Source organism: Rhinolophus hipposideros (assembly GCF_964194185.1).
Source record: "Rhinolophus hipposideros genome assembly, chromosome: 13".
Lineage (NCBI taxonomy): Eukaryota > Metazoa > Chordata > Mammalia > Chiroptera > Rhinolophidae > Rhinolophus > Rhinolophus hipposideros.
In genome coordinates, this window is record NC_138059.1 from 5,327,841 (window position 1) to 5,340,427 (window position 12,587).

At 50.6% G+C, this 12,587-nt stretch overlaps 1 protein-coding gene across 3 annotated transcripts in view; it reads left to right on the forward strand.

Moving 5' to 3' along the window:
* Positions 1 to 12,587, forward strand: part of ZFAT (zinc finger and AT-hook domain containing) — a 143,324-nt gene that overhangs the window by 3,382 nt on the left and 127,355 nt on the right. For 2 of the 3 annotated variants that reach the window (XM_081069895.1, XM_081069898.1), the window contains exon 1: positions 8,775 to 9,034. The exons of the other annotated variant lie outside the window; for it this stretch is intronic. In XM_081069895.1, the coding sequence (XP_080926021.1) occupies positions 8,848 to 9,034 (187 nt within the window). In that variant the 5' untranslated portion in view covers positions 8,775 to 8,847. Of the gene's footprint in view, positions 1 to 8,774; positions 9,035 to 12,587 lie in introns of those variants that run through there. 3 annotated transcript variants of the gene reach the window in all.

The following is a 12,587-nucleotide window of genomic DNA, read 5'->3' on the forward strand; positions in this document are numbered from 1 at the left end:
AACCCGGGACGGGCTTTGCTTGAGGCACAGATAAGCCTGTTACGGAAGAAGTTATATGCCTGGGATGGGACTGCCCACCGTGACCTGCTCCGTTAGGAATTTATGATCAGATCGCCCTGGGAGGTTCCTTTCCTAGAACCCCTTATTCATCTGCACTTAAAGTCATGACTTCTTGACTTGCTGCCACCCCCTCGCAAGTTGTTCAGCCACTGCCAATACACAGAATGAACTGCCCACCTCCTCCGGAATGGACGTAACAGTTTTTAAAAAGGAACTTGGGCATTGGTTGTAGTTCCCTGCATTTTCCAGCTATGAAAAAAATGAGGGAAAAAAAATCATATTTTAAAATGTATCACTGTCAGCTAATTTCTGAAGCGTTTCCTGTTTTGCTTGGTCGGTAGATTAATTTAGGAGAGGTGGTGCAGAAACTAACATGGTGGGGTTGTATGTGGCCGGCGAGGCCCAGATTTTAGGGGGTGAACTAGCTGAGACGCTCATCTCTGCAAATTGGAGATTTGGTTTTTACCGCATTGGTCTCTTAGCTGGTTTCTCATTTACCTTGCGAAATGGTTCCTGTCTTTTTTCTCCCTGTCCCTTATAATTTACATAAGTTTTCAGAGATGGCTATCCTTAAGTAGAATTGAGTTTCTCCCAGTCAAGAATTAGATATATTAAAAAGCCTCTCCTTAATTGTATCTCCTTTTTATAGATAGTTCCGTGCAGGCCGCCTCTGAAAACCTCCCCACCTAGATGGGCTGATTTAATTATGTAGAAGGAATTTAGCCTGGAGTTAAGTGTTCTCTTTGTTCTCAGCTGTTTATCCTGTTAAACTTTCACTGTCTTTGACATTTCTCAAGGGCAAGTGTCAGAGTTAAGGGCTGGGGCTCTTGGGCCAGTGGAAGGAACAGATCTGCTACTCTCCAGTTGCCTGACCTGACACCAGTCACGTAACCCTGGGAACTGTGTCCCTCCTGCAGAAGGCGACACAGTCGTGTCCCTAGTAGAGAAGGGCCAGGGTGCCCTGTGGCATTAGGGTGCCCTGTGGCATTGGGGTCCCTTCCCTGCCTGGACCCCTCTCTCCATGGCCCAGCTCAGCACATTGTTGTTCACTCGCTTATTGGAAACATTTGTGGATGGAAAGGTGGGATAGACTTTGATTAATTTTTTTAAAGGAAAAACAAAAGTAATCTGGGAGGAAGCAAATAGACATAAACATTTCTCACAGTTTGAAGTTGCCTCCCCTTTTTCCTCCCAAGGAACATAAAATATATAGATAATTGAGTTTGCTGATAAAAGGTTATGCTTGGCATTTTAATGTGAAAACAGAATTTTAAATTGGGTAACAGACTTTTCTGTGTACTTTTAAATCATGTGACAAATGGAGCTGCGCACAGTTGAACTCTGGAATCTGGCAGGTTGGTGCCCCAAAGTGGGTCTGGGCTAAGGCTGGATGGGCAGCGAAGGGACCTGGCTTCAGAGTCAGTCTCTGGCCTAGCTGGGGACCCTGGGGGATGAGGGGACTGGCGGAGCCATGACACCTGGAGCCAAGGAGCAGGAGGCTTTGTGGGGAGCGCCTGGCCTCCTGGAGGGCTGTAAGTCAGCCCCAAGACTTCTGGGAGGGCTGTCCTGCAGGGAGTCATGCGGGGACTCAGCTCCCGCTCCCCACATAAGAACGCAGGACATGGTGAGGCCAAAAAGGAACACCCTCGGAGCCATAGGTGGGGGAGTCACACCACTGTAGTCTCACTGGAGGCTGGATTCACATGACCTGTGACCTGCTGTCTGCTTTGCTGCCAACTGACCGACTCCCCATTTGCTAGCTGCAATCCGCCTCTCTGCAATCCATAATCCACACTCCTCCGCTTGCTAGCTCAGCCACCACCTTCTTGCTAGCCCCCATTTCCTGCTAGCGTAGCCACGGCAGTTATATTAGTGGCCAGTGGCTCACTGGTTACAGCTGACGGCCAACTAGCCACAGCTGCTGGCCATCCAATCACAGTTGATGGCCATTCACTACCTGAGCCAGCACCTTTCTATGTGAGGCCGAGAGCCTGGAAACTGCTTTCTGGGGCTCTGTCCCCACAAGGGCCTTCCTGGCTCCTATCACACACTGTCTTCAAGTCTCTGCAGCGGCCACCACCTCTCCACCCTTACACAGGTCTCCTTTCTCCCTCCCCCCTTTTTTTAATTACCAAGCAGATTTCCGGTTCACTTAGGTGTTTGCGCCCAGAACTAGAGATGCTATGTAGAACATGACACGTTTCCTCTCGAGGCTCTCACTCCGTCCTAGCAGTGGAAAGGGATTCCTTTAGGAGAAAGTGCGAGGTGCTGCGAAGGAAGGAAGCCCGAGAATTGAAGGCTTCAGAGGGGGTGCACTTCCCCCATCTAGGGGACTTGGGAGGGCTTCCTGGAGGAGAAGGTGCCTGAGCTGGAACTTGCAGGGTAAGCAGAGGTACAAAGGCTCAGGTCCCCCGTTTGGGCTTCCCCCACAGCTGTGCTCTGAGACTGGGTGAGCACTGAAGCCAGGGGCCAGGGTGGGGCCTGGAGGTCTGTGATGAGGGTCTTTAGAGCAGCGGGCAGCTGTTGGGACTTTATTATGAAAACTTGGAGGACAGAAGGATAAAGCCAGCAGCTGCCTGAAGAGAGTCTTTTTGAGGTGTCATTTACAAACAGTGAAATGCACAGACCTTAAGGGGGCAGTTTGAGCCCTTACAGTGTAACCACACCCCCAGCAATCTGGAAACTCTCTCATCACCCCACAGAGGTCTCTCTGCTTCCTTCCACCCAGTCCCTGCCCCTCACTCCAGGCCACCACTAGTCTGAGTTCTGTCACCGAAGATTAGTTTTGCATTTCGTGGGACATTGTGTAATCCTTTTGTGTCTGGCTTTTTTCACTCAGCACAGTTTTTGTGGTTCCGTATTTCATTCCTTTGATTGCTCACTGGGTTCCGTGGTGCCGCAGTTTGTTTATAGGATACGCACCTGGGCTTATTTCCAGGGTTTGGTGATTGTGAACGTTCTTGTACCGGGCTTTTTGTGGACAGCTTTTCAGTTCTCTCGGGCAAATAAAAACCAAGGAATGGGATTGCTGGGTTCTAGGGACGAGCTACATTTCACTTTCTAAGGAACTTCCAAAGGGCTTTTGAGAGTAGTTGTACACTTTCCACCCCGTCAGCAGGAAGGGGGTCCCGCGCGCGCGCTCCACCCCCTCACCCAGGCCTGAGGCACTAACCTGAATGCAGTGCTCTTCAGCTCTCATCAGCTGCGCTTCGCAGTTTCCCCCAGTTGTCCCAGTTCTGATGTTCTAATGATTTTCTACAAAGCAAAAGGAAAGCGTGGGTCACGCAGGGCACTCAGTTGTCACGTCCCTTTTCCTCTAATCTGGAGCAGCTCCTCTGTCTTTGTGTCTGTGACATTAACGACGGAGAACCACATGGGCCAGTTGTTTTGTAGAATGTCCCCCGTTTGGGCTTCGTGTATGTGTGACGTTCCCTCATGAGGACGTGCAGATCCTGCCGTGTTGACAGGGACACACAACAGGGATGCTGACTTCAGCCGTCATGTCGGGAGGTGGTCTTGATTAGCCCCGCTAGGGAGATGCTATGTTTATCCTTTCACAGCAAAGTTGCAGTTTTTCTCCTTTGTAGTTAAATGCCTCGTGATGAGACATTCTGATACAGCGTTCCTGTCCTGCTCTTCTTCACTCCTCAAACTCTCTCCACTCGTTAGTTTCAGCATCTGTTATCATTATCACGGTTGCTAGATGATGAGTTTCTAATTCCATTATTTCTTCTGCATCTACTGATTGTCTTTCTCTGTGACCGAAAACTTCCTCTGTTCCTTCGTCCACCTGTTTATTTAGGTTACTGTGAACTCATGAGTTTTCATTTTCATCGGTGGTTTATACTCTTTTATCGTTATTTGATTTGACTCAGGTTGCCCCGTATTTGGCCGGCTGAATGCCCGCCCTTTCCTCGAGCCCTTCCTTACTTTCCGTACAATGGGACATTTCTTGTCCAGCTCTGGAATCAGCTATTTCTACCAGGAGACCTGATTTCTTTTAGTGGCGAATGGTATTTAGAAACCGAGATCTGGGAACGGGGTGAGCTCGTTGGTGCTGGCGTGTTTGCGTCTCCTCCTCTCAGCAGGCAGAGCTGGGAAGTAGGAGTGTGAGCCCACGCACAGTACAGATGTGCACGGAACTTCCTACCTGCCCACACTCATCTATGTCTGCGTCTGCTTTTATCTTCAAAACCGTTGTGTTCCTATGGGCCTTCCCATTGTTGATCCAGCAGCACAGGGTTTATTCTGCCCTTTCCATAGTTATAACTCCGTTTTCCAAGGGAGAGAAAACTGCCTTGCGGTCGTTACTTGTTTGCTCAGTCCTAGAATGTGCTAAAAAACAGTTTCAGAATTGCTACCGCATGTCTCTTTGAGAAAGAAACCTACTAAGTAGAGTTTAATATTTAATTACAGTAGCCCCCCCTTATCCGTGGTTTTGCTTTCCATGGACTCAATTACCCACGGTCAACCATGGGCCTAAAATGTTAAATGGAAAATTCCAGAAAACAAACAATACGTTTTACATCGTGCGCCGTTCTGAGTAGTGTGATGAAAGCTCGCACTGCCCTGCTCTGTCCCACTGAGGACGTGACTCATCCCTTTGTCCAGCGTCTCCACGCTGTAGACGCTCCCGCCTGTTAGTCCCTTAGTCGCCATCTTGGTGATCAGGTCGATAAACTGTCCTGGTGTCACAGTGTTTACATTCAAGTCACCCTGATTTTACTTCGGAATGACCCCAAAACACAAGAGTAGTGGTGCTGGCAATTTGGATATGCCGGAAAGTGCTTCCTTTCAGTGAACAAGTGAAAGTGCTCAACTCCCCAGCAAAGAAATATCATACGAGTGTGCTGAGGTGGGTAAGACACACGGTCAGAGAGAACCTTCTATCGGTGAAACTGTGAAGAAGAAAGTTCCGTGCTAGTTTTGCTATCACACCCCAAACTGCAGAAGTTACGGGCACAGTGTGTGCTACGTGCTTAGTTACGATGGAAAAGGCATGACGGTTGTGGGTGGCCGACAGGCAGGGAAAGTGTGTTCTGCGTGACAGCAGTGTGTTGTGCCGGAAAGCACGGAGCCGTTCGAAGACTTAAGCAAGGGATGGAAACGGGTGACACCAGGCCACTTACTGCAAGTGAGGGACAGACGGTTACGCAGACTCAGGTAGAGGCTTGGCGGTGCCTCATCTCACATCATCACGGGGAGAAGGGTGAGTGCAATACAGTGAGCTATTGAGAGAGAGAGAGAGAGAGAGAGAGACCACGTCCACATAACTTTGATCACAGTATAGTGGCATAGTTCTATTTTGTTGCTCTCTTACTGTGCCTAATTCATAACTGAAACTCCATCATAGGTATGTCTGTATAGGAAAACACCGTCTATATAGAGTTCGGTACTGTTTGCAGTTTCGGGCATGCCTCCACCGGGGTGTTGGAGCATGTGCCCGTGGACAAGGGGGGACGACTGGAGGTCTCGTTTTCTCGTTAGCCTGAAGCACATGGGGCAAACACCAACTTCCAGAGTTGCTTGGCCTCCTCTCCTCCTCTCCTCCTATTTCAGTGCAGTCATGGGCGCCATTTCAAATAGGATTCCGTTCATTTGTTTCTGTTTGTGTTTTCATTTTAGGGTTCCCTCCATACTTGTTTATTTATTTATTTATTTTACTTTCTTCAAGTGTGTGAATTTCTGGAGTGGGTGTATTTCTCGTGTTTTAGTGAAAGGAATACATTTTGCTTTTTTTGTGTGTGGGAGCATAGACATAGGAAGGGGCAGAGGTGACCCCAGGGTGTAAGTTTCCAGGAGGGAAAGTCCTGGGAAGACCGTGGGGTTGAAGTGGGGCTTCCCGTGGGGTGCGCTGCTGACGTCTGGACTCTGTTAACCTTCACCGAGCAGCTCTCCTCCCGGCCCTCTGTCTGGGTCTGGTTTCTCTTCCTTATAACCTCCATTCCGAATGCCACGTTTATTCCCTTTTTAAAGACAGAGAAGTTCAGTGCTTTCTCTCCGCGGGGGCTGGCTGACAACTGTCCCACCCTGAGCCGACCTTCCTTCCCCCGCACCCGGTCTCCTGTGTTTTGCCCGGAAACATGAGCTAAAAGTGACTTGGTTCACATATTTCTCAGGGCTTCTTTGGTGAACCCTCTGGAAATGATCTCAGGACACAGGAAATGCAGCATTTCTCTGTTTATAGGTAAATATCCGTATTAACCTTTAAGCTCTTACCTGTATTTTGAATTAAGAAATACTGATGTTTTTGGAGCTTATCATCTTTTAGGGGAGACAGAGGTTAAACACACAGGCCATTAAACACCTGGTTCCAGATTGCTGCCATTGCTGCTGAGGCGGACAGGAGGGTGGTGGCAGGAGAAAGTAAGGAGCCCTAACTTACGTGAGGGGCGTCTCAGGAAAGTCTCTGAGAAAGGGAGGACGGAGCCGAGACTTGACCACTCTGGTGCCTACATTAGAAAAACAAGTGCAGCACCTGGAGAGCAGGCACCTGCCAGTTCCCTCTCATTGGCAGAATTCCCTGCTCGCAGCTCAGAACTGGCTCCCGAGGCCAGTTCTGTTTTGGCCTCTATCACTCCCAGAAGACATGCCTAGGAGTGGACCTGCTGCAGGTCACTTGGGAGACACCCCTGCCTGCAGAGGTGAGGGCCGTGAGCCGTGCTGGGACTGCGGTGCTGCCCGAGCCAGGACCTGTCCAGCGTGGCTGAAGGACAGGATGCCAGCCAGCAGCAGGGCAGGAACCCAGGGGAGGTGGCCTGTTCAGATGTGCACAGCGCTGGGCTGTGGGAGGGGCTGGCCTTGCCAAGGTCGCCCTGAAGCTGCACCAGCTGCAGCCGGGCCTGGGAGAAGGGCGGGTGGCCTGACCTTCCAAAGTTCCAGCCTTGTAAACACAAGTGGTAGCTGCCCAAACACTGAGGGTGAGGAGCGGGAAGGACTGCGTGGCCCCTGCCCCAGACACAGGCCGGGGGGGGGGGGTGGGGGGGGGCGGCTGGACTCGGTATCTCTCCGTGCCTTTTAAGGCAAGAGTCTGTGCAATTAGGCCACAAATCGAAGCACACTTTAAATTATTCTCAGGAACAAAATGGAATATTTGTGATTCTTGAGGGAGGGTCTGTGCCTTTCTCATTTCTGAGTGTGCCTAGCATGGGATTCGGTGTGTATTAGACGTTCATTAAATGTGGACTTATGAGATTAATAAATGTACGTTAAAAATTACTTTTTCTCCCTAATAAAATCAGGATAGTGCAGGTATTTGGAGGATAAACCTAATGCTTATTTCATATCCGAGTTACCAGGAACAATGGATCTGATCATTTTGGGAGGCAGGGGGTCAGTGGGGCTTGGACAATTCCTCCTTTCCCAGTGGCTCTTCCTGCTTAAATGTAAATATCTCTTCTGGAATGTGAAAGGACCTTAGGTGTGTTTGCATATTAAAGGGCAGGTCTTTCTTCTAGAATTCATTTTCAAGTTCAGAACACTTTGTAACTGAGGCTGGTCTCAGCCTTTCACGATAAATAAAGTGGACATTGAAAATTTGATGTTGAATTTGCACGTTTCCCACATCTGCCTTCGGTGCCGCACAGGCTGTTATTTTATTTTATCTCCTTTGATTAGGACCAGGAGCCCAGAGCAGACAGCCCACGTCTAAGCCTGCGACAGTAATAAGTGAAAATGTAGACACGTAGACATTTCTGCCTCCCGTAACACTGTGGGCAGGGGCTCTGGTTGACAGGTTCTAAGGTTTCTAATTGTTTACCTTCAGACGTAAGAAGAAAGATGGGTCAGCCACACAAAGGAACCAAAATAAACCACAACAACAAAACTGGAAACTCACAGACCTGGTGGCGGTGGTGGCTGTGGGTGCTGCTGTCCCCTCAGATCCACTGTAAAATGCGAGAGGGTTTTGCACATTTCGTTTTTCACAGGGAAATGATCCCAGAGACCGGATCACTTTAGATGCATGGCATGCAAGTTCTGGGGCCACCTCGGTAACTTGGGGAGCTGTGAGGTCAGAGATCTGCACAGGGGACTCCCACACACCTGCCTGGGACACTTAGAGACCCCAGTGGCTTTTTCTATTTACATAAACTTATGGGTGGTGCTTTCCTGGGGAGAGGGCCCTTCTTCGGCTGTGATGTTAATTGTGAATCTTCTCCCCTGCCCGGGGCTCTCACTTGGAGAGTGCTTAAAAATAACTTTAAAAAAAAATTATGTGAAGTTTCAACATGGAGGAAACATGTATGCGTAAAATTATACAGCAGCTGTCGGCCGGGCCTTAACTATGGCTGACGCTCAGCATTTCTCATGTTGTTTTGCTAATCCAGTTTCAGCAGAGGAACACCCGTGGGATTTCTCCCTTGTATTTAATAAAAATGGTAACTTTGTGAGCGGTCGGCGATTGATGAGATGCATGATGGTGATATCACAGACTAGGGTGGGCATGGATTGGAACTTCTCCCCCGTGAGCCTCAGGGCTGGGAGGGCAGCTGGGGGGATTATTGGTAGGTGGAGGGATGGGAGGCGGAGGGCAGGCGCTTGTGGGGGGGTCCTCCAGGCCAGAGGAGAGGCGGGAGATGGGTGGGGCTGCCCGCCCATCCTGTTGCTGTCCGTCTTTCTATACATCAGCCTCTGAACGAAGCTTGAAGACCAGATTCCACTATAAAACAGTCGAAGGCCATTTCTAGCTGGAACCCCTCATCTTTCAGGTGAGAACACAGGCCCGGTGAGGTGGAGAGACTGACTCAGGACCTGCCATCGGAGGCGTGGAGCCAGCCGGGCTGGGAGATGGGCCCCGCCTCGGGGGCCCTTGTGCTGCTTCATGAGGACGGTGCCTGGAGGTGCCGGTCGCAGGGCTGGGCGCGTGGCATCCCTGGTCCTCTGGCACTCCCACAGCCCTCCCGGACCAGGAAACGGAAGCTCCAAGGCCACGTGCACATGCCGGTCACACAGCTACTGGGGCAAAGGTGGTCAGGTCTGGGCTTCATTTCACGGCTGCCCTTCCCTCTCACCCCCGATGTTGTTTTAAGCGAAGAGAATCACTTGGGAATCCGAATCAACTTTTTTCCCCCAATATCTTTTACTTAAAAATCCACTATTCCCATTTAAAAAATTAATATGTAACATACCTAAGTGTGTGTATAGAGTAGATGGGCAGCCCCATGCATGTTCACAAACTGAATTCGCTAGGTGAGCAGCCAGAACTCACCCCCCCAAAGCCCCCAGCCCCCGCCCCCTACCCAAGGGTAACCGTGTCCCAGCTCAAACAGGACAGAGAAGTCATGCCTTTTTACTGAATGCAAATGGAAGCGCGTCCTGCCCTCCGTCTGGCTTCCTCAGCATCGATTCAGATACACGGAAGCATGGGTGTAGATGGAAAAGCACCATGGGACTTGAAAAGCACTTGTATGCGGATTGAGAATTGGCCAAGCAGTGTCTGATTGTGATGAGGACAGGAATCCGTGGTCGGAGGGGGGTCTGGTTCACCTGCTGGCTTGGCCGGGGCGGGGCTGCCAGGACAGATGCAGCCCCTGCTCGGGGAGCGTCAAGGCCAAGTGGTGACACCTCGTTTAGAAGGGGTGCTGGGCCTGGGCTGTGCTCCTCTGTGCCACGTGCTGTGTGAGTTTGCAGCCCCCTCCCTAGGCCCAGGTTACGCACCTTAGATGGGGAGAGTAGTCTCTCCCTCTGGATGAGTGTGAAGGTTAAGTGTTTGGCAGGCAAATCACGCCTCCTGTGAAGAGTTAGGCAGCAGTGAAGGGTGCCCATCCTTTCCTGATGCGGGTCTCAGGCTCCGAAATGCTCGTCCTGTGAAGGGAGGGTGCAGTGCCCGCACGGGCCACCAGAGGGTGTTGCTGGCACGTGTATGGTACCCGCCCTTCAGTGAATGAGGGCTCTGGGCTTTAGGTGTGTGTGTTGCTGACAACCCTTGTTTTTGTTTTTTGCTAAAAAAAACCCATCTGCTCTGTATGTGGTGGTCCTCTGTTCCCTAGTTCTGGACTTTTCGTCACGCTGTGCAGCGGGCATGCTTATTAAGTGTGTGGTCACGGTGATTGGCAGCACCCACATCTGGCACTCACATTTTCCAGCTCAGCGCTCCCCTGAAATGAAATTTACTCCCCTTGTAGTAAATTATAACAAACACACACACAGAGAACAAAGTCCTCCTTTTGGTGTTTCTAGTCATCGTCTTTTTTTATGTTTTTTGAAGATCTAATTGGCTTTATTCAACTATTTGAGCCGCATCTTATCTAGCAGATAGAAAGGAGCTCTCTGTATCTGTTCTTCTTTACTTATAATTAATTGTTTGAGATGTCTCTCTAACCACAACACTCGCTATGGGTTGGGGACCAAGGCTTGCTTTCCTCACAGGGACCCAGTGTCATATGACAGGAAAGAACACATTGTCTTCCTGCACCGTGCTGGCTGCCAGGTGGGTGGGCAGACTTGGAAAGTCTTGGTCAAGTTTTGACTTTGTTATTTGTCTGATGCGGTGTGTGTGTGTGTGTGTGGGGGGGGGTTCCTGGGAGCTCACTACCTTCTCTGAGCCTCAGCTTTCTCCTCCGTAACACACATAGGGATGATGGTGGTGGTGATCATGGTACCACGTATTGCTACTTCACAGGACAGCAGAGGCTCCAGTGTGATCCCAAATGTGCAGGTCCGTGTGGACAGAGGCCGTGTACATTTCACTCTGCAGCTGGGGTGGGCAGGGGAGGTTGGGGTGCCACTTTGAGCCACGAAGACTTGATGCCTCTCCTTGCCATGGCCGACCTGTGGGAACCCTCCCAGAACCTGAGCTCTGGGCGCTCCGTGCCTGTGCCTGCCCAGCCTCCTGGCCCACAGCCCTCTGTGCCTGGTTACTGCTCATGGGGCCACACATTGGAATTGCACGCATCCCCATTCATGGCTCTGGAATCCCGCACCTCGGGCTGCGCTGCACACACCCACCAAGTATCACTGCAGTGCCATCTCGTGTGTCAAGAATGCCTTTTCCCCGTGATTCAATCTAAATCTATCTTGCTACTGGTTAAACCCATCTTCTCTTTCCCTCCCTTCCTTCTTTTCCCTCAGTCCTTTCTTCTCTCCCTCCCTCCTTTTCTTTTCTTCCCCCGCTCTGAATACTATGCGCTTGTTTATCAACCTAAGTGTCCTGAGAGAGTATGCCCAGGGGCAGAAGATATAATGTGCCCACCGCATCCTGGTCTGCCAGTCAGCCTCAAAGAGAAAATACCCAACAACCTCAATCAGCCATGAGAAAATCTCATTTAGTTGCCAGTGTTTAAATATGAGGAAATTCCAAACCTAGATTCAGCCTTTCAGCCCATTTGGCTGGACCTGGGAGGCAGCTGCCCCTCCCCGGGGGGCGGCAGGCTCCCCACGTGCCTTGCCCTGGCCGCTCCAGGATGGGTGTCCTGTTGGGGAAGCCTGGTGCCCGCATCCTCCCTCGTTGGGTCTCCCAGGACCAGGGGCTGCTGTGACCGGCTTTGGCTGCTGCCTGCTCCCAGAGGCACCTCAGTTTGCCGGCCCTACCTTGAATTTGTCCTCCCCTCTCTGCACCCAGGACTCTTCAGGGTCAAGGCCGTCCTGTGTTCTGCCTCCACTGGCTAATTGGCTTCTGCTCCCTGCCTGGAGGCGCTGTCTTCTTATCTGCACTGCCTCCAGCCATCTTGCCAGCTCCTGGACCATTTCAGATTCCCCTCCGCTGAGAAGCCATTCCAGGTGCCTCAGCCACAGGGACTTGTGCGTTCCCTACATGCTCTCCTGTGGCAAGCGTGTGGTTGGTATATTCTTATCTAGACCCACATGTACACACACACACACACACACACACACACACACACACACACACGCAGGCACAGCTTGCTTTCCCACCTAATTTTTAAGCTCCTTGTAAGTTGACCAAGTAGATTTGGAATCATAGAGGCCTGAATCTGATCTTTTTAGGCAAGTTATAGCTTTCTTGACTATAACATGGGGCAATAATATCTTCATGGCTGACTTATTAGCAGGGCCACTGTGTACAGCTGTGCAGGTTGCACACTGCACAAGAGCGTCTCATCTAAGGGGACTCATTTCACAGCCTAGATTTATATATTCATTATGACAGTTTTCTGAGAATGGTAGTAGAATGTCTTTATTTCAACAAAATCCGTTTATTATGACCACTTTCTGACAGGGGGAGCTAGTGTCTTAAGGAAGGGGTGCAATTTTTCATTTCTCACAGGGACGATTTTGGGCTAGCACTGGTCCTGCTGTTAGGATTAAACCTGGTAAGGAGTGTGAAAGGGCGAGGTCCCCAGAAACGTTTGTCTTCTTCCCTCTCTTGAAACCAGGCTGTGAAGTACTGTACCAGACGTAGGCCCAAACACGGGGCTTCCAGCCTGAGTGTGGGGGGTGCCCAGTGGGGAAACTGGGCCTTATAGGGATAGAGCTGGGGGTGGACGTCAGGCTTTCCCGAGTTCACGTCCAGCCTCTCTGGCCCTGAGACCATGCAGCACCTCCTTCGAAATCTGGAAATATTACTGAAT